A 22,587-nucleotide genomic window follows, 5' to 3' on the forward strand; every position below is an offset into this window, starting at 1 on the left:
TACCCCCCAAGGTCATGGGGCTTGAGAGATCCGGGGGCTTGTACAGTCCTCCGGGTGTTCTGGTCTCTAGATTAGGCGAGGGGTCACCTCCTGCGTTCCTGGAAGGGTTCCTTTTTCCCGCCTGAGTGTCAGTACAAAAAAAAGGAAATTTCTTCTGTTTGAACTCAAGTACTCAAGTGTGGCGAGGGCCACGCGTCATGCAGGGAATGGCTCTGTGACCAAGACGTGTGCGTAAGGCGACTGGCTGAGTAGTGATTTGACGGTATTTAATGGTGCACTGGGCCCGAGGTGTTATAATGATGGGAAATAAATACTTAATTCCCATCCGAGGAGTCTTAAATGGGACCGGCGCTTCATCCCCAACCGTTGGATTTGATGCATGCGGTATGGGAAGATCGGGACCGTCCATTTGTGGAATTCGAAATGATTTCGTTCCTGCTATAAAAACGAGGGAATGGACTTTTCTTCCTCTTTACGCTTTCAAATTCTCAAGCTTTCAGATTCTCAGATTCCCAAATCTTCGAACTCTCAAGCTTCCAAGCTTCCTTTCCTTCGAATTCGCCACTTCTTTTGGTAAGGAATCCAGGAACTTTTCTTTCGATTAGGCAGTAGGTTTGATCGCCGAAGTTCTAGGTTTGAATCGTTGCTTGTCTTTGCAGCCTTTACTTCACGCGTCCGTGCGGTGTAGTGACCTGGTTACTCCCTCAATCTTCAACTACTCGAATACCAGTAAGTATTTTTACTTTGCTTTTCCCTTCTAAACCTCAGTTTGTTGGTAGTTTATAGGGTTGAGTTTTCTGCCGGTGTCATCTTTATGCATGCGTGAATAGGGCTTTGATAGGCATGTGACTGATGCGAGTCAATAAGTCATTTCTTTGCATGCTTTGACGATTTACTTTTGGAAAGTTGTTTCTCGTCTGCTTGTGCTGTTCTGGTTTGTTATTTTAGGGCATAAGCGTGAACGCCTTTAGGGTGTTTTCCCCTGGGAAAACACTTCTCTCGGCGGGCTTAGGCTCGAAGTTTGAATCTGGTTCCTTGCTGTCCTCCGGGTGGCATGGTGCCAGTCCCTCGGCAAGCTCGGTGGGAGCCTCTCCAAGCAGTTTTCTGGGAGGGTTTCCCTGACGCCTTTAATACCGTTAGGGTATGGCAAGGGTGCTGACTGCTTGGAGTGTTTTCTTCTTTGTTTCTTTTGCTCAGTGACGAGCACCTCAAAGGAACAAGTCATCGCTATGGTAGAGGCTGAATTTGCCCAGGAGCAAGGTTCCCCTGTTGCCAGCGCGAAGGGGAAAGCAAAAACTAAGGTGGCCTCGGCTAGCCCACCGACTATTAACAGCTCCATCTGGGAGATGGACCAGAAGCCGAACCTGCTCAGGAACTACGGCATGCTGGAGCTGTATTCCTCAGAGGCAGGCCTGAAGAACATCCCAGGCCTGATGTGGCATCGCCTGTCGGTGCTAGGTGAGTCTGCCAGTCAGAGTCACGAGGGTTTTGGCGCCTGGAGCTGGGCACACATAGTGTGTGGGGCACACTTGCCCCTAAGAAGTTATTTTGCCAACTTCTGCGTGAAGACGGGGATTGCCCCCTTCCAGTTGATTCCCCCCAGCTACAAGCTTCTAGCGGGGTGGTACATCTTTTGCAAATCCAGGAATCTGGAAGCCCCTACCCCAGAGGAGGTGCTATACTTCTATGGGCTGAAGTCTCAGCCCATGAGAGGTCATGCAGACAAGGTGGGGTTTTATAGGCTGGAGAGATATCCGGACGTGATGTGCCCCACATGTCATACCGCGAGGGTTCCAGATCTCCGGGAGTACTGGTTCCTGACGACTGGCTTCCCATTGAAGAGGGTGCCAGCTCTATCTTTGGACTTCAAAGTTCCTGGTAAGTGCTCCTTCCTCTCTTCTTTAACTTTGTTTCTTTAAGTTTGGTCTGCCTTCCGGGAGGATCTCTAACACTCGTGTTTGGATTTTGCAGAAGCCATCCCGCGGACACCTCACTGTGCGGAGATGATAAGGAGGTCAAACTTCTACGAGGGGCTCTCGGAGGAAGAGCTGAAGGTGGAAGGACTTGTGACCACCGAATCTTTGAGGGAGTATGGGCTACTCACCTCTTTCCAAAATATTGAGCCAGTGAGTGGCAGGGGGCAAAGTCAGGTGTCAGTTGACGTTCGGGAGCAGATTGCCCTGGAGCTGTCCAAGGTGGTCTACCAAGCGGCCCGGGACGAGAATAATTTATCTCCTAGTTGGGCGGAGAGGTTCCCCGCCCCCCAGCCGGAGGAAGAAGAGATCGAGGCTCGCCACGCCGCAGCTTACCCCAATGAAGGGACTCCGGGAGCTGGTACCTCCGGGAGAGGTAAGACTAGTTTTCGATTGATCCACACCCCCAGCCTGTCTGAGGTTTCCCGGACTTCTCAGGTGGGGTTCGATCCCCGCTTCCTTAGGCTAGATCCGCGCAGGATACCCTTTGACAGATATTGCGATAGGGTAGATGAGCTCCTCGGGTGTTTGAGTGACGGTAGTCTGCCAGAAGGTGTCACCATGGTTGACCCTTCTTCCCTCAGCATGCCATTCCCGGACTTCAAGGAGTACGAGAGCTTCCTGGAGCAGGAAGCGATGTTTTGTTTTGCTCTGGGAAGGCCATCCACGTTTCTCGTGCATGGTCGTCCCTTTCAAACTTTTCCCTTTTTTGTTTCTTGTTCCCTGCTGGGGGACTTGTTTGTGCTTTTATGTTGTTGCTTGTTTTGTTTTCTACTTATCTTTTTTCACATTGCTTGCTGGTTGGTTAACCTTGTTTCGCACATTTCTTGCAGAACATCCTGAAGTAAAGATGTTGGGGAGAGCTACCTCACTTATCAAGAAGGCCGCCACCAGCCAAGACCCGTCCAAGGGGAAAAGACGAAAGGTCGGAGCTGGTAGGGGAGGTAAAGCTGCCACACCCAAGAAGACAAGTGGCGAGGCACAAGGGTCTCCGGTGGTGGAGAGGTCAATCGTGCCCGTGGTGGAGAAGCCTCCTGTCAAGGGGCCTTCCAAGAACATGGTGGTCTCGAGCAGTAGCAGCGATGGGGAAGGTCTTGTGTTCCCCGCGAAGAGGGCCGGGGTGTGCAAGCGCTCCGGAGGAGAGGCTGAGGGCGACAAGAAGAAACGCCTTAGACACTCTTCTCCCGGAGGTGATGGAGACCTCCAGGCTGCGCGCAGTCCCCACCAGACAACCCCCACCCAGCAGCAAACACAACTCCAACAGCAAAAGCAACAACAACAACAACAACAACTACAAAGACAATCAACACCGCCACAACAGCAGCAAAAGCAACAGCAACATCAGCAACAACCACAAAGCGGGGCGGTAGTGTCTTTGCTACCGTCCCCAATACCCCGTCTACTTCCTCCTCCAGTCCAAAGGGAGTCCACCCTTTCGGGGTCTCCTTCTTCTTCTTCTGTTCCACTTTCTCAACAAACAAGCCTTCCTCGGCCTGGCCTGAAGTTCCACTTCCCTCAGAAACCAACTCGTTTCCCCGCTGCCCTCCTGGAGGGTGTAAGACGGGCTGATAATTTTTTGAAGAGGCGATTGGAGGCCGACAAGGCTGTTACTCAGGGAAGGGCAGACAACTTGTCTGCCGTGAAGAGAGCTGAGCTGGCCGAGGGGGTGAGATCCCTTCACCCGGCTGGAGCGGTTTTGGATGGCCCAACCTTGGAGAAGAGGCTGGTGCCTAGGCTCGGACGTTTATTGGCGCCGTTCGGAGCGGAGATGATGGAGGACATGGCCCTGAGCTTGTGCGAACTCAATTATGAGAAATGGGCCATCAGTAGCAGTAAGGACCCGCTGTTGCTGACACATGCCGTAAAGCAGCAACTTTCGGGGGTAAGCTGTCAGTTGTTGTGTTCTGGGATCAATTGTCTTAGTACATTTGGTTCTGCTTAACTCATTCTGTTGTCTTTCCTCGCAGGCCTCTCTCATCGCGGAACGCTCGTTCCGGGAGGTGGGTGCAGTTTTGGTTCAGCTGGAGGAGAGCCAGGTGGCTCGCCAGGCCTTGGAGGCGGAGAAGCAGAAACTGACCCAACAGGTCGAGAGCATAAAGGGGGAGGCTGTGGAGCAGATTAACCAGGCCCGGCGCACGGGTGAAGAAGAGGCGGACAAGAAATATCTTGCCAAATATCGAGAGTACCGGGCCAGCGCGGAGAATGAGTTCAAGCAGCGGTCGGATGACTTGAAGGCCCAGAACTCCAAGCTCCAGGAAGAGCTATCCCAGGCCAGGGGGGAGAAGGACACCCTGGATGCCCGCTTGCAATCGAAAAATGATCTCCTCCTTAAGCAGAACGAGGAATACGCCATTCTTCAGAATAAGCTGCACGAGGAGGAGCAAGATCACAAGAGGAGCAAGGATCTCGCGTCTATGCTGGAGTTGGGGCTCGCTGAGAAGGATAAACAGATTGGAGCGTTGCAATTCACTGTCAGGGGGCATGTGACCGAGAAGCAATCCTTGCTGGATCAAAATAAGGTGCAGCGCAAGGAGATTGATTCCCTTAAGGGAGAGCGGGATGCATCCAAGGCCGAGCTGGAAAAACTGAGGGCTCAATTGGCTGTCGCTGAAGCAAAGCTGGCGACCTCTGAGGCGGAGCGCTTGAATGAGAAGGAAGATGCCGAGGTGGTGCTGAATAGAACGATTAATCTATCCCACGTGGTCCTCATGCACCAACTTTGGAAAATAAACCCGGAGGTAGTAGGCTACTTGGGAGAGGACGCCGCCGCCATGAGGGAAAAGATACAGGCGTGGGATCAAAGCCCAGAGGTGTACGTCCAAACTTATAACATCGACGAGCCTGCTGGAGTCCCTGAGGCAGAAGATCCCGAAGAGGCGGGGACCTCTGAACTTGCCATTGATGACGTTCCATCTTCCAATGAGCTGACTTCGCCAGCCCCAGTTGAAACCGCTGTCTCCGAGACCCCGGTCGTGGAAGCCGCTGCCACCCCCAGTGCTTGAAGGGGTCTTATTCTTTGTGTAATAATAAATTTTTTTTCTATTTTTCTTTGATTGCGGGAACATTACAGATGTCCGGTCTGCAGGGCCTTCATTGTCATAATTGTAGACTTCTTCTTTCCTTTCCTGCTGAGTTCCTTGTTTAATTTTGTGCTTAGGGTAGAGACTTTTATACAATAGAAATTGCTGTAGGGGCGCATGAGGTTTATGTTCCAACGGCCAGAACCTATGCATTTCTAACTTGAAGCTCCAACGTCTTATGTCTTTTCCCACGTAGTTTCTAGGTTACGGAGGGTTCTTGGTTCCAACGGCCAGAATCCCTCTTTCATCGTACTCAGCTTTCCTAAGGTAAATAGCCAATCCCGGGACTTGTAGTTATACCGTTCGCTGGGATGGCTAAGGTGACCTGTTGCATCTTCCCATCGTGATCTTTACAAAGCTTGCGAGGCCAACACTTAATACGATTCCGCGGGATGGTGCTGGAACGGGAGATCTTTTGGTGGGCGTTGCTAGACTTAGGGCTAGATCTTTGCGAAGCAAAACTAACTGTCGTTGCGGACCTCACGGTGGCCGACTTCAGGGACTTGGCATGAAGCCTTGCGAGGCAAAGTTCGTTGCGGTGGAGGAAATCGTCACGCCTACCATGTATGATCCTAGAGTAGGGGCTTTGCGAAGCAAGGCCTGCTGTAATTGGGGAATCGATTATATTTGCTCCCAGAGCTGAAGCTTGCGAAGCGAAGTTTGCAGTGGTCGAGGAGCTGGCCATGCATTTTTTTGTGAGACCCGGAGCTGAAGCCTGCGAAGCAAAGCTTACAGCGGTCGCGGATCTTGCCCTCTTTTGCCTTGCGGGGCCCGGAGCTGGAGCTTGCGAAGCAAAGCTCTCAGCGGTCGCGGATCTTGCCATGCATTACTTTATGAGTCCCGGAGCTGAAGCTTGCGTAGCAAAGCTTGCAGCGGACGCGTAGTATTCTGCGAAGGACTTGCCAGGGAGTTGGGGGTGTTTCGGCATGGCTCTCTGAATGTGCCCCAACCTCCAGTCCTGTTCATCGCTGGGCTACACAGGAGATAACTTTCATGACGCATAATGGCAGATATTTTCATGGCAATTTTCACATAACCACATAATGCACACATGACACGTAATGCAAATATGTTCATGGCAACAAATCAACCTAAGCTTAATCAATTTTAAAAATTTCAAACACAATGCTAGCACATAAGTGGTGTTCTCTTTATGTTTTGTTCAAGGGGCGTACGGCTATGCCTTAGCCATGTATACCCCCCCAAGTGATCGTGGGGTCCGGACGTCTCCGGACCGCGTGGTCACTTGTTAAAACGCAGCTTGGAACAAAGGGATAAAAAATGCAGTAAAAGCGGAGTGAAACTCTCCGTGTTTTATTAAATTAGCCCGTTAGGCATGTGTTTTACAGCTGGGAGGACTATCTCCATATTTTACATTTTTGCTACGTCCACCAAGGACTTTCGACTAGATAGTCCGGGGCTTACTGATAGTAACGGCGGAGGTGCTCTGCGTTCCAGGCGCGCGGGACTTTAGATCCGTCGAGTCTCTTTAAGTGATACGTCCCATGGCCCACTTTTTCTTGGACTTCATAGGATCCTGCGTTGTAGGAAATACTCTCCGTAGGACAAGGTCCCCAACTTCGAATGTACGGCTCTTGACTCTTGAGTTGAAGTGTCGGGCTATCTTGCCTTGGTACATTTTGAGTTGGACCTGTGACTGCTCCCGGAGCTCTTCGATCATGTCCAGGGACTCCTGGAGAAGGGCGTGGTTCCGGGTAGGGTCGTAGGTGTCCTGCCTGTGAGAGGTGATCATAGTTTCTACTGGGATGACGGCCTCACAACCGAAGGTCATGGAGTAAGGTGTGTGCCCTGTCGAAGTTCTCTCTGTTGTGCGATAGGCCCAAAGTACTCGCGGGAGCTCTTCCGGCCAGTGAGCCTTGCATGCTTGGAGTTTTTTCTTCAACGTGGTCTTTAAAATTTTGTTCACTGCCTCCACTTGCCCATTAGCTTGAGGTCTGGCGACTGCGGAAAAGCTTTTGATGATTCCATGCGAAGCACAGAAGTTCGTGAAATGTTCACTATCAAATTGCTTCCCATTGTCGGACACAATTTTACGTGGAAGCCCGAAACGGCACACTATATTCTTGATGACAAAGTCCAGTGCTTTCTTAGACGTGACCGTGTTCATAGGTTCTGCTTCAGCCCATTTGGTGAAGTAGTCTACCGCGACTATGGCATACTTCACTCCACCCTTTCCAGTTGGAAGGGAACCTACTAGGTCAATGCCCCAAACGGCGAACGGCCAGGGGCTGGTCATTAAGGTAATTTCTGTAGGCGGCGCTCGCGGAACCTTGGCGTACCTCTGACACTGCTCACATTTTCTGACATAATCCACACAATCCTTCTTCATGGTGGGCCAGAAGTATCCTTGACGAAGGATCTTTTTGGAGAGGCTCAGCCCGGAGGTATGGTCGCCACAGAAGCCTCCGTGAATCTCATGGATGATGGTGCTGATTTCGGTTCCGGCAACACACCTAAGGAAGGGTATGGACAACCCCCTACGGTAAAGCTTTCCATCCATAACCACGTATCGGGGAGCTTGATATTGGAGCTTTCTTGCGTTAGCTTTATCAGTGGGGAGCTCTCCGGTGGTGAGAAATCTGAGGATGGGTCGTATCCAGGAATGGGAATGGTCGATGATGGCATTTACCCTCTGTGTCTCAGTGCTAGGTGCTTCTAAGTGCCCGATGGGCACTAGGCCATATTGTTCAATCTCCGGGTCTGTTGCAAGCTTAGCCAGTGTGTTCGCGAGTGAATTCTGGTCTCGGGGGACCTGGCGGATTTGGTAGCCTTTGAAATGCTGCAGGAGGCTGCGGGAGAGAGACACGTAAGCAGCCATTTTTTCGCCTTTCATCTGGTATTCTCCGGATATTTGGTTTACCACAAGTAGGGAGTCGCTGTATACTTCGATTTTTTGGGCTCCAACTTCTCTGGCCAGTTGTAGTCCAGCTAGCATGGCTTCATGTTCTGCCTCGTTGTTGGATGCTGGGAACGCGAAACAGATGGCGCTCTGGAGCTGACGTCCTTGGGGAGAAATTAGGATAACACCTGCCCCAGCTCCTTTTTCATTTGAGGCTCCGTCTACATAGACCTTCCATGTGGGAAGTTCCGGGACAGGATCTTCCGGGAGGTCATTCATTCCTGAGCATTCCACAATAAAGTCTGCGAGAGCTTGACCTTTTATGGAAACACGTGGCTGGTAGTGGATGTCAAACTGGCTCAGTTCCATGGCCCATTTAAGTAATCTGCCAGAAGACTCGGGCTTCTGCAGGACTTGACGGAGAGGGTGGTTGGTGAGTACTCTGATGGTGTGCGCTTGGAAATAGGGCCTTAGCTTCCGTGAAGCGATTAGCAAGGAGAGGGAGAGTTTTTGGATCATTGTATATCTGGACTCGGCGTCCAGTAACCTCTTGCTCACGTAATACACAGGGAGTTGGAGACGGCCGTCTTCCCGGACGAGAGCGGTACTTACGGCATGCTTTGTCACAGCTAAGTACAAGAACAACGCCTCTCCTTCGACATGTTTGGACAGAATGGGAGCTCGAGTTAGATGTTCCTTGAGGTGTTGGAAGGCTGCTTCGCATTCGAGGGTCCACTCAAACTTCTTGTTTCCTCGCAACACATTGAAGAAGGGGACACATTTGTCAGTGGCCTTAGATACGAAGCGGTTGAGAGCAGTTATCCTTCCGGTAACGCTTTGGACATCCCTATGCTTTCGGGGAGAAGGCATATCTATGAATGCTTTAATTTTCTCAGGGTTGGCCTCCACTCCACGGGAGCTGACAATGAAACCGAGGAACTTCCCAGACGAGACCCCGAAAGTACATTTCTTCGGATTCAGTTTCATTCCGTACTTTCGGATCACGGCGAAAGCTTCCTCAAGGTCGTCACTGTGGTCCCCGGAGGTCTTGGATTTCACCAACATGTCGTCTACATACACCTCCATGTTCCTCCCCAGCTGATCATTGAACATTTTGTTTACTAGACGCTGGTATGTCGCCCCAGCATTCTTCAAACCGAATGGCATGACCACGTAACAGTAGACACCCTTGTCCGTGAGGAAGCTGGTGTGTTCCTGGTCCGCGACATGCATCTTGATCTGGTTGTATCCGGAGTATGCATCCATGAAGGATAAGAGTTCATACCCGGAAGTAGCGTCTACCATCTGATCGATTCGCGGAAGAGGGAAACAGTCTTTTGGGCAGGCTTTGTTCAGGTCCGTGAAGTCAATACACATTCTCCAGGATCCATCGGGTTTCGGGACCAGAACCGGGTTGGCCAACCACACGGGATAGAGTGACTCCTGGAGAAAGCCTATGGACATCAGCTTGTCCACTTCGGCTTTGACTGCCTCGGCCCTTACTGGGTCTAACGGCCTCCTCTTTTGGCGAACTGGAGTTGCAGATGGGTCTATGTTGAGTGTGTGGCACGAAACATTAGGATTAATCCCCGTCATATCAGCGTGGCACCATGCCAGGATATCCTGATTATTCTTCACAGTGGCCACGATCTTTTCTCGAATGGCAGATGGAAGGTTTTTCCCCACCTGAATGACTTTGGTGGGATCTTCCGAGTTGAGGATCACCTCTTCGACTTCCTCCATCGGCTCTATCGCCCTCTCGACCCCCACTCTAGGGTCGAGTTCGTCAATGTATGCCCCTTGGGCACCCCCAGTCTCTAGTAAATCCTCTGCCAAGGGTGTGGCAACAATCGCCTCCTGGACCGTGTAGACGGATCGGACGGAGACGTTATAACAGCTTCGTGCACTTCGTTTGTCTCCCCGGAGGGTGCCGATGCGCCCGTCGTCGCATGGAAACTTCAAGCATAAGTGGCGTATCGAGGTTATGGCCCCAACATCGATTAGGACCGGTCGGCCTAGGATGGCATTATACGCCGTGGGGCAGTCGACCACCACGAATGTGCAGTGCTTGAAGGCACAAGCGTCGCTGTCTCCTCTGAGGGTGACTGGAAGTTGAATTTTGCCTAAGGGCATGAGTGCATCCCCATTGAACCCCTGAAGCTGGATGGGGCATGGGATCAAATCTGTCTCGGTTAATCCGATCGCGTGGAAGGCAGCTTTGAAGAGGATGTTGACGGAGCTTCCATTATCGACTAGGATTCGTGACACCTTCTTATTGGCGATCTGGGCTTCCACGACGAGGGGATCGTTGTGGGGGAAGTGCACATGTCAGGCGTCGTCTTCTGTGAAGGTGATGGGAAGATCCATCATTCGGGGACGCTGAGTAGGTGACTGAACCAAGGCGCACATCTCCCCGGTGTGTTCTAACTCCCTCAAGTACCTTTTCTGGGAGTTGTGGGTGCTTCCGGCAAGGTGCGGTCCTCCGGAAATGGTGGCCACGTGTCCGTCAACGGGTGGCGGAGCAAGGCCAGGCGGATATGGCTTTCCGGGTCCTGGAGTCAACATGGCAATGGGTGCCGGAGAGGTCGGAGCAGGAAGCGCTGGGAACTGAGATCCAGGAGCTTGGGGGTGACCGGCTCCAGGAGCGCTAGCGGTCCCCCTCTGTCCCGGAGAGTACGCAGCTCCGTGAACTACTCCCTGTCCGGGAAAGATTATGGGTATCCTCACCCACTGACTGAGGTGTCCCGCTCTTGCCAGGGACTCGATCTCATCCTTCAGCTGAAGGCATTCATTTGTGGTGTGCCCCACGTCTCCGTGGAACTCACACCTCTTATTGGAGTCCCGCGGACGCCTTCCTCCGTGGGACACTTTCGGGGGCTTCCGGTAGTTGACCATATTACAGGTCGCCCGATAGACGTTCTCTCACGAGTCTATCAAACTGGTGTAATCCGTGAACTTGGGCTCATAGTTCTTCCGGGGTTTCTTTGAATGGTCCCCCCGGTTGGAGTTTCTTCCGCCTCGTTTATTCCACGATTGGCTCAGATTTTGTTCTGGGCCTTCCGCTTGCGGTTGAGACGGGCCGGGAGCGATACTACATCCGGTTGGTACAGCTCCGTACCCAGAGAAATGGGTTTGACTCGGCGTCTGAGCAGACGCGGAAGGTCCATACACGCTTGGAGTGAACTGGGCTCCTGGAAGCGTGAGGGCTGGCGCGGGAGCTTGCGAAGCAAAGCTCGGTGCAGTCACGAAGGGCGTCGGAGCTGGGGGAACTCCAAAGGCCTGTTGGTAGGCATCTTCAAGGTTGATGATTCCTTGAGCTTTTGATATGAATTCGGACAGAGTTTCTGCTCGCCTCCTTTGCATTTCTCCCCATAGTAGGGAGCCCACGGTAAGCCCCGATTGAAGGGTGATCAGCTTCATGTCATCGCTGACCTTGGTCTTAGCAGCAGCTTCCATCATTCTTTGAATGAAAGCTTTGAGGCTCTCATTGGGTAGCTGCTTGATGTTGGTTAAAGAACCAACCTCCATGTCGTGGTCCCGGGCAGCAATGAACTGCCTCCTGAATGCGGACTGTAGCTCCTTCCAACTGTGGATGGATCCGGGAGCTAATCTTTTCCACCAGTCTTCCGCGGACTTGGTAAGGGTGAGTGAGAAGCACATGCATTTGGCATCCTCACTGACGCGCGCCACTTGCATCATCTTGTTGTATTTAGCTAGATAGGTGCGCGGGTCTGTCCTCCCCTCATATAATTCTATGTGAGGCATTTTGAAGTTCTCCGGGAGGGGCGTTTCTGCGATCCTCCGAATACATGGTTCCGGGTCTTCTTCCTCAGAGTCTGATAGGGCCCCACTTTGCTTCCGGACCAGCTTGGTCAAGGCAGCGATCTGTTCCTCGAGCCTCTTTGTATCACTCTCTGGGAGGTCACGTCCCCGGAGCTTGTCGTTGAGATGATTTCGCAGGTCATCTCCGCGAGGCCGGGCCTTTTCTCCTTTGGCCTTTTCGTACTTGGCCTCCAACCTTTTCCTTAGGTCCACCGTGGACCAGCTATCTTCGGAGTGCGTGTCCGCAGCCCGACCGTCCTGGTTGATGGAATCACTGGGGCGGTTGTTCCTTCCCCTAGGCCTGGGTGCCTTAGCACCGGGCCCTTTAGGCACAGAGTGCCCCCTTGGGGCTGAAGGACGTCTGGGCTTAGAAGCGCCAGAGACCTTCTGCGCGCGGGGGGGGGGGGGGGGGCAGTCGGCCTGGTGATTCACGCCTTTAGGAGGTGCAGGGGCGTTAGTGCGCACAGGCTCCCCAACTTTTTCTTTGCCCTTGTTAGGGGCGGCTTTGGATGGTCCAGCAGCGGCGGGATCCGGCATGGTGGCATCAGCACCACCTAAAACAGAGGCGTCCTCGTCCGAGTCGCCTAGATCTCCGAACTTACTTTGGAGGCGCTCCATCATGCGCTGCATTTTTCCGGAGACGCGCTCCTTCTCAGCGAGCTTGGCCTTAGTGGCCACCAGTTCTTCGGCTACTTGGACCAGTTCTGGATCCTTCTCGTAGTAGTAGCCGTCTTTGTAGTAACCGTCTCGGACATACTCTTCTTCGTTTTCTAAGTATGTCGTATCTTCAGTACTGACCCGATCCTGGCGGGATGTCAGGTCTTCACCTTGGTAGTCCGAGTCGTGGGTACTTTCTCCTTCGGTCTGGGCTGCCGAGGGTTCGTTTTGTACCGCATCTTCCATCATAGTATCGGGGTTGACCTTAGAATTTTTGTCAACTGCGGATTTTCTCGTAGTCACCATCTTTTCAGTACGCAGAAAAAGAGCTGACTAACAACTCCCTACAGCTCTCAATGAAAGCACCAAAATGTTTACCGAGTTTTTCGGAAACGAATACAAACAAAATAATAAAAAGATGAGAACTGTAGAAGTGCAGAAATATAAATGGACAAATAGGTTTTTTACGTGGTTCAGGCGTTAACGAGCCCTAGTCCACGAGTCGATGTTATTATACTTGTAGAGAATTACAGTAAAATGGCTGGTGTACAAGAAACTCACAAACTCACAGTGTTTCTCTCGAGTTCTCTAGAAGAAGACGAAGCTAGAGGGATTTTAGCAGAGTTCTTGCTATGTAATGTGTTCTTCTCCCCTTCCTATTGCAAAATGAGGAGGTCTTTATAGCTAGAATTTTGGATTAGGGTTTTACTTTGCCCCCTTGAGTCTTAATTACACCAGCCATAAATAGGGGATACAATTACCGTAGTCGCCTGGCTACCAGGCTCTATGTGGGTATATTTACATGAAAGTATGGGGAATGCACAAAGACAGCTGTCTTTTCCAGGCTGTCAGCGGAACAGTAGGCGAAATGGTACTTTTAGGCGTGCTGGGATGTGTGCGGCCTCGACCTGTCGGGCGTGTCAGGCGGGATCCTGTGTCAGGTGGATATCATTCCAACTATGCCTTCTCCATGACTCGACCGCTTGGTCTTCTTCCGTGCGAGGCACGGAACTGTATCCGCGAAGGTAACCTGTAGAGTTTCTCCTGGAAGGACCTTCCCCGAAGGATATCCCTTCGGGAGTCCGGGAGAATTGACGAGCTTCCGCGTCGCGGTTGCTTGAAAGAGTATGCTGGACACTAAACGGGAGAGGCGGAGCCTTTCTGTCCATCCGCGAGCTCTGGTCTACTTTCGTGAAAGACTTTGATAATTCTGGTTCCCCGAGACTATCCATCTAAACGCTATCCGGAAATCTGGATAACACGTACCGATATACAATTTAAAAAACTAATCTCATTTTAGTGGTGATGACCAAGCATTAATCCCATCATTATTTTAAATAAACAATAGAATATTGATATACTCCTCCTATTTCTTTTTCCCACAAAAATAATTGATTTAACGAAAATTAATTAATTGTGAATAGCTATATTAAAATAAGCCAATTTGATATTCATTCCCTTTACCAAAATAAATAAATAATTCATATTTAACTTTTGAAAAAAAAAAAGATATTTCAAAGATTACCATATTACTTTTATGAATATCAAAATTTTAATTAAGCTGGAAGGTTTTCACTATAACATCTTTTACTTAATTAAAAAATTTAGAAGAAAAAATATAAAAAATATATATAATGCCCTTCTTTGTTAATTATTTTTAAAAAAAACTGCACTAATTTGATTAAAAAGTTTCATATTTGAAGTGTAGAAAAATCTCAATTTTTATACATATAAGGTCTAGGACTTAATCTATTAGAGCACACATCTTACCCATCTTATTTAACACACATTTTCTTTAAATTAAATAAAATTCCAGCAAGCAAATTTTGATTGTCAAAATCTATTTAATTAAATAAATCACATTTTTCTATCACAAAATATATATATAAAAAAAACCTGCATGTATTAATTAGTTTAAAATCCCATTAAAATGAAAGAAAGTTATCTTTTGATTAAATTTGTTATAAAATATTAATTTGGACAAAACTTGTATATTTTAAATTCCATAGATTAATTTCCACGATATAGAAAGAAAAAAAAACAAGTAACAATTATTTTTTAAAAAATACATCTAAATTTTACCATTTTCTAGCATATTTCTTCCATCTCATGCATTTCAAGAACAAAGCTTAGTCTAAGCATAAAAAATCTAATCCATATATACAAGACCAATTTATTATTTGTGAAGAATTTAATACTATCTTCAAATTATAATATATATATATTTCTATAACCTAACATGTGTTCTAACATTATAAGTGACAACAAAACATAAAACAAGAACCAAACCCTAATATGCATTTACCATTATCTTTGCATGATTTTTACAAAAATAACTAGAATCACATACACCATAGCAACAATAATAAGAAAACCCTATTCCCATATTGCATATATCAAACAACATCAATAAAAAGAGATCAACATAAACCAAAATCATTCATCAAAACAACACAAAAACTATGAGTGGATCCATTACCTCTCTTGATTGTAGAATCAAGGACACAATAGTAAGAAAATCCTAGAGCACAACCACCTTGGTCACACTAACACCATTTTCGAACATCATAAGAAAAGAAAAGAAAAAGAACTTAGTGATGGGGAGAAAGATCAATCCTAGAGAATCATAACCAAACTAAAACCATAGTTCCAGAAACCATACCTGTACAAGCTTTGAATCCCTTCCTCTTCTCCCTTCTCTCTGTTTTGCACACAACCACCTAGCAAATGAGCCTTCAAGCTCATGATTCTTCCTTTTATTTACCCTAATGGTCTAACCCTACATAAATTCCTAATAACTCATTTCCTAATTCCTCCCTCCCAATTCAAAACCATAACCCTTGACTTCTCTAGAAATAATTAGAGTAATTAGAATTCAGATATCCCCTTACCTATTGTCTGTCCCTCTTTCCTTGGCTGTCCATGGCTAACAAAGGAATTTATGTTATTCTCGTAACTCTAGGGTCCTGCGACTTGGGGCTGGGTTATGACCCGTTTTCGTTGCGTTTTAGGAAAATCATTATATCTCAAAAGTATGAGGAAATTTCATTAGATTTCTAACGGTACAAATTGTGTTTAAATTGGATATGCATATCCCAAATTATAGCCATTTTACTGAGGATAGGTCCAGGGTTACGGGAAATCAGAAAAATGCAACTCTTTTTTTTTCTACACTTGTTTCTCAATTCGTATTTGTGTGAACACAAAAGCTTACCCTATTTACTTTTCTCATTAATCCTCTTTTTAATTTTATAAAAATAATAAAACAAAAATAATTAATTAATAAGGGTATAATCTAGAATAATGCATGAGGAAAATCCTTGCATGCTCACTATGCAATCATGCACATGCATACACACAAGTGCTAAGGTGCATTTCTACTAACCATGCACATTGGTGGACACAATCAAAGCTCATTTACTTACAAATTAAAATAATTAAACTAAACAATTAACAAAATTAAATTCACATAATTCCTACCAAAATAATTAAAAATAAATTCCTAACACTTAACAATTATTAAAAATAAAGCACAAAATTAATTAAACTAAAAAAAATTGGTACGCTACAATATACCCTCCTTAAAAGGAATTTTGTCCCAAAATTCTTTCTTACCAAATAACTCAGGATATCTTTCTCTCATGCCTTCCTCCAACTCCCATGTTGCTTCTCTTTTCATGTTATTCTTCCACAGAACCTTAACTAATGGAATCCTTTTGGATCTTATTTCGGTTATTCCTTTTTCGATGATACGCTCTGGTTGTTCATCGTAAATTAGGTCCTGCTTCAGTTGTAAAGGCTCATAACCAAGAACATGAGATTGATATGACATGTACTTATGCAACATCGAGATGTGAAAGACGACATGCATGTTGGCTAGTGCTTGGGGCAAGGCTAAACGGTATGCAACTTGCCCTACTCTGAAAAAAATCTCAAATGGACCTATGAATGTCAAGCACAACTTCCCTTTCTTCCCAAAATGCATAACACGTTTCATTGTCGAGACTCTCAAGAACACAAACTCGCCCACTGAAAACTCGATGTCCCTTCTCTTAAGGTCTGCATAACTCTTTTGCCCACTTTAAGCGGTAAGCATCCTTTGGCAAATTTTCTCGATCACCTCGCTGGCTTCCCTAACTGTCTCGAGGCCTAATACTTGCTTCTCCCCAACCTTATCCCAATGGAAGGGAGATCTACACTTGTGCCCATAAAGCATCTCATAGAGAGCCATCCCGATAGTGGACTGATAGCTATTGTTATAAGAGAACTCCATTAGGGGTAGATATCAACTCCAAGATTCAGAAAAATCAAATGCACAACACCACAACATGTCCTCTAGAATCTATATAGTCTTTTCAGACTGTCCATCAGATTGGGGATGAAAAGCGGTACTATACTTTAACCTTGAACCCATGGCTTTCTATAATCCCTTCCAAAAGTTTGACGTTAATATTAACCCTCGATTAGAAATAATCGACTTTGGAACCCCATGAAGCCTCAATATCTCGCTCACATACAATTCTACATATTGGTCCGCCGAGTACGTGGTCTTAACTGGTCAAAAATGGGCAAATGTAGTGAGCCTATCCACTATTACCCAAGTAGAATCTTGTTGTTTTGTGATCTTAGGTAACCCTACCATAAAATCCATTGCTATATCTTCTCATTTCCACTCTGGAACATAAAGCGGTTGAAGTAGCCCTGCTGGCCTTTGGTGCTCTACTTTGACTTGTTGAAATGTCAAACATTTGGCAACAAACTCAGCAACGCACTTCTTCATTCCAGTCCACCAATACAACGCCTTAAGGTCTTGGTGCATCTTTGTTGACCCTGGATGTAAGGAATATGGGGTTGTATGTACCTCTTTCATAATACTTTCCTTAATCTCATCATTGTTAGGCACACATATTCTATCCTTATATCACAGCATTCCATCGTTAGACATAGTGAAGTCACCGCTACCACCTTTCTATACCAAAGCCTCTTGCTTCATTAGGGCTTCATCCATTTTCTTCCCTTCTCTAATCTGTTCCAGTAGGGAGGATTTTAGAGTGAGGTTTTCTAGGCATCATGTCACAAACTCAATACTGGTGTTTATAATCTCTTTTTGCAGAGACATCTCTATCATGCTCAGAGCTGAGACACTCCCTACTCAATGCATCGGCAACTACATTGGCCTTGCCCAAGTGGTATAGAATTTCGCAATCATAGTTCTTCACTAACTCTAACCACCTCTGGTGTCTTATATTCAATTCTTTCTGAGTGAAGAAATATTTTAGACTTTTGTGATCGGTGTAAATTTCACACTTATCCCCATAAAGGTGATGTCTCCATATTTTCAGTGTGAACACCACTGCTGGTAACTCAAAATCATGGGTGGGATATCATTGCACATAGTCCTTGAGTTGCCTTGAAGCATATGCTACAGCCTTCCCATTCTGCATCAACACACAACCTAAGTCATTCTTTGATGTGTCGCAATACACCACGAATTTCCCGCCCTCTGTGGGAACACAAAGGATAGGCGCAGAAATCAACTTATCCTTCATAGTCTAAAAGCTTTCTTCAAATTTCTTAGTCCATGTAAACTTTTGGTGTTTGCGAGTCAAGTTGGTTAAGGGTGTGGCAATCTTTGAAAAACCCTCGACAAACTTTCGGTAATAACCCACTAACCAAGAAGAAGGAAGGAGAACCATAAATCATCAAGAAGAAGGAGAACGAAAAAGAGAGCTCAAGCATCATTTTGGATTTGTTCGTTCTTCCTAGACTCCATTTTTATATTTTCTAACTGATTTCTGAATTTGAATATTATGGGTTGTTTTGATTTTGGATTTATTTTTATTAACTCAGCCATGAACTAATTTTTAGGTGGCTTGAATTGTTGACAAACCCTATGATATAGTCTAGTAATTTCTTGCACTTTATTTTAGTAAAATCTCTCTTGTTCATTCAAGTGTGCTTATATAAATTTCTTGTTGTTGTTTGTTCAGCAATGGCAAGATATTTAATTATGTTTAATGTTGGAAAGGTTAAATGTAATGGGAAGAACTTGGATGATAGAATTCATAATCTAGGTTAGATTATGTTAGTAAGTAACATAGGGATGTGTTATTTGCCTTGTGTAACTTTTTGAGAATTAAACCTTGAATTTGCATTCTTAAATCTGATTTGGCATAGGAATATGTTTAATTAGGTAGAAGAATTAATATCTAAAATTTGGGAAAGATTTATGAATGTTTAATGAGTTGTTGTTAACCTGGGAGTTTTTTTAGAATATTGTTGTCGCAATCTATTCAGGATGATTAATATAGGGGGAATTAATAATTCAAGTCAATTTTACAGTCCATATATTTTCCTTAAATTTTCCTGTTCAGTTCAGTTTTAATTTCAGTATTTCCATCTCTTTTAATATTTTGTTAAGCCTAAAAACAACCCATTTGAATTTTAGTACTTTTAAGTTGTTTAGTAATTGTTTTGCTTATTTTTCTATTTTGCAATCCCTGTGGAGACGATCTACTTATCATTATATTACTTGTGTGACTACATGTACTTGCATATTTATAATCGAATATTAATTTATCACAACAATTTTTTGGTGCCATTGTTGGGGATTGGAATTAGAAATTTTTGTAATATCAATTACTTGCAATTTATTTTTCTTTATTGAGTTGACTTTGTTTGCTTGCTCTTGTGTTTTCTCAGGTGATTTACTATATGAACGAGCAAGAAGACATTGAACTAGCTCCTATTGACCATGAGATTGAAAGAACAGTTAGAAGAAGACTAAGGAAACAACGAGCTCAAAATCACCTTAATATGGTTGAAGAGGTTGAAGGAGTTAAGGGTGCTAATAATGTCACTAACGCAAATGCTATGGCTGATGATAGAGAGAGAGCCATAAGGGAGTATGCTGCCCACATGTTTAATGAGTCAATCTGGGGCATTGTTAGGCCTGAAATTCAAGCACCCCAATTCGAGTTAAAGCCTGTTATGTTCCAAATGTTGCAAAAAGTGGGTCAATTTAGTGGGCTGCCTACTGAGGATCATCATCTTCATCTTCATTCATTTTTGGAGGTGAGAGATTCTTTCAAGTTACAAGGATTAAGTGACGTGGCCCTAAGGTTGAAATTGTTCCCTTTCTCTTTGAGGGATCGAGCTAGAGCTTGGCTCAACACCCTTCCTCCCGACTCGTCGACTACATGGAATGAGTTGGCTGAAAAATTCTTGATGAAGTACTTTCCTCCCACCAAAAATGCCAAGTTTCGCAATGAAATCATGTCATTTCAGCAGCTGGAAGATGAATCATTTTGTGTAGCTTGGGAGAGATTCAAGGAGTTATTGAGAAAGTGCCCACACTATGGGATCCCACATTGTATACAAATGGAAACATTCTATAATGGGCTCAATTCTTCCTCTCTCATGGTGTTAGATGCTTCAGCTAATGGGCTATTCTCTCTAAGTCGTACAATGAAGCCTATGAGATTTTGGAGAGGATAGCTAGCAACAATTATCAATGGTCCAATGCTAGAGCCTCAACAAGTCGAAAAGTAGCTGGTATACTTGAAGTGGATGCATTGACAACTTTAACCGCTCAAGTTTCTTCAATGACTAACCTTCTCAAGAACATGAGTTTGGGGGGAATGGTACAACCAGCTGCTATGGGACAAGTTGCTGATGTATCTTGTGTTTATTGTGGATATGGGCACACATTTGAGAGTTTTCCATCGAATCCCGGTTCGGTTTGTTATGTAGGGAATCAAAATGCCAACCGAAATAACCCATATTCGAACTCTTATAATCCGGGGTGGAGGCAGCATCCAAACTTCTCACGGGGGGGAGGGGGCAAGGAGCTAGTTCAAGCAGAGCACCAATGCAAAACAAGCCTACATATCCACCGGGGTTTTCTCAACAACAACCAAGAGTTCAACCACCTCCTCCTCAAGTGTCTCAATCAAGCTCTTTGGAGATTTTAATGAAAGAATATATGGACAAGAATGATGCTGTGATTCAGAGCCAAGCGACATCCTTGAGGAACTTAGAAATTCAAATGGGGCAGCTAGCTAACGAGCTAAGGAATAGACCACAAGGCACCTTGCCTAGTGATACTGAAAATCCAAGGAGATATGGTAAAGAACAATGCAAGGCGATCACTTTGAGGAATGGTAAAAATCTGAAGTTGAATGAGGATAATCCTAAGAGAAACAACGAGCCTACTTCAATCCAAAGTAGTTTGGAAAAGGAAGAAAAAGTTGTGAGTTCAAAAATGTCAAATGTGGATCTTGAAGAAATTGATGCATCAATTCCTTAGCAAAATGCAATAGAGAAGCCTATGAGCACGCCACCTCCACCATTTCCTCAATGTTTTCAAAAGTAGCAACACGATGGTCAATTCCGAAGATTTTTGGATGTTTTGAAGCAACTCCACATCAACATACCTCTGGTGGAAGCTTTGGAACAAATGCCTAATTATGTGAAGTTTTTGAAGGATATTTTAGCAAAGAAGAGGAGGCTTGGTGAATTTGAAATGGTTTCTTTGACTGAAGGTTGTAGTGCTATATTGAAGAATAAAATTCCTCCAAAGTTGAAGGATTCAGGTAGTTTCACAATTCCAATTTCTATTGGGGGACGAGAAATTGGTAAAGCTCTTTGTGATTTGGGAGCTAGTATTAATTTGATGCACGTGTCCATTTTTGAGAAGTTGGGAATTGGAGAAGCAAGTCCAACTACACTCACCTTGCAATTAGCTGACCGTTCTATGGTGCATCCGGAGGAAAAGATTGAAGATGTCCTAGTACAAGTTGACAAGTTCATTTTTCCAGCGGATTTGATTATTCTTGACTATGAGGAAGATAGGGATCTACTGATCATTTTGGGGAGACCATTTCTTGCCACCGGGAGGACGTTGATAGATGTTGAAAAAGGAGAGCTCACCATTCGAGCTCAAGACGAACAAGTCACATTCAAGGTTTTTAATCCTATAGGCTCTCCTAAAGAAGTTGAAGCTTGTTTGGCCATAAGTGCTTCTAACTTCAAGTTGATTGAAAAGATGCATGGAAGGTATAGCAATGGAGTCAAGAAAAAGGTCCCTTTTGAAGAAATTGAGAAAGGTGGGGAGCCATGGATAAGTAAGGAAGAAGAACCATCTCATCCTCCAAAGCTACTGAAGAAAAAGAAGAAGAAAAAGAAACATAGTAGAAAGCCTTAATCACAAATGTTGGAAGTTGGGAATAGAGTGTTTTTCTCGAACTCTCTAGTGAAATCAAGGTGTAATGGTGGGTTCTTCGTGAGCAAGGTGTTTCCTAATGGTGTAGTGGAATTATATGATGAGCATTTGGGAAGAGCATTTAAGGTAACAAGGAAAGGAGAAAAGTTTGGGGGAAGCGAGGTTGAGCAATACCAAACCTCGATTTCCTTGAAAGATCCTTAGAGAAAAAAAATGAAGTTTAGGTTGCTATGGTTTTTGGAGGATTCATTTGTAAAGAAACTCAAAGAAAGAAAGAATAAAAATGCAGTGAAAAAAAAATCAAATCAATAAAAAAATTAATGAAAAAATATACATATGTGAGTATTTTTAATTATTTTTATTTTTATTTTTAATTTTTGTAATTTTAATTTCATTTTATTGTAATGTTTTTGGAGTGGTTTTATGTGTGTTTTTGTGTTTCAGGTGTTAAGAAAGAAAGAAATTGGTGTTTTGGAAGTAATTTTGGGGTCTGATGGTGTGGATGCTTAAAATTCCATGCTTGTAAAAAGTCCAAAGCACACACTAAGGTCCCATAAACGCCTAAATGCATGCCTGTGCCGTGAGGCCCTCAGGCCACCATCGTCTCGCGGAGAGGCACATGAGGCTATCCTCGGCGTGCCTAGAACCCATGCACCTCGGCAGGACCATCGTCTTGCAGAGAGGCTAACCTCGACGTGCCTAGCACCCATGCACCTCGACAGGACCATTGTCTCATGCCTCGTGAGATAAGCACCTACCTCCCCTTGACGCACCCAGTGAAGTCATGCCTCGTGAGACGCGTACCTGCCTCCTCTCAGCGCACCCAGCGAAGCCATGACTCACGAGACGTGCACCTGCTTCTCTCGGCGCACCCAACGAAGCCACAATTCACGAGACCGCTGTCCCGCACCTAACGCCTCGCGAGAAGGGTCGTCTCGCACGCCCCGTGCCTGCCCAGATGGCCGAGAGTGA

General features: G+C 45.8%; 1 protein-coding gene and 1 non-coding gene across 2 annotated transcripts; one reads left to right on the forward strand and one right to left on the reverse strand.

Moving 5' to 3' along the window:
- Positions 1–19,649: 19,649 nt before the first annotated feature.
- Positions 19,650–19,756, reverse strand: LOC133780770 (small nucleolar RNA R71). Its single transcript, XR_009869589.1, has one exon. It is a non-coding gene; the product is annotated as a small nucleolar RNA R71 (small nucleolar RNA).
- A 1,094-nt stretch (positions 19,757–20,850) lies between these two features.
- LOC133779798 (uncharacterized) lies at positions 20,851–21,597 on the forward strand. The gene has a single exon (XM_062219707.1). The coding sequence runs from the start codon at positions 20,851–20,853 to the stop codon at positions 21,595–21,597; it is 747 nt and encodes a 248-aa protein (XP_062075691.1).
- Positions 21,598–22,587: the final 990 nt, after the last annotated feature.

This window comes from Humulus lupulus, chromosome 5 (assembly GCF_963169125.1).
Source record: "Humulus lupulus chromosome 5, drHumLupu1.1, whole genome shotgun sequence".
Lineage (NCBI taxonomy): Eukaryota > Viridiplantae > Streptophyta > Magnoliopsida > Rosales > Cannabaceae > Humulus > Humulus lupulus.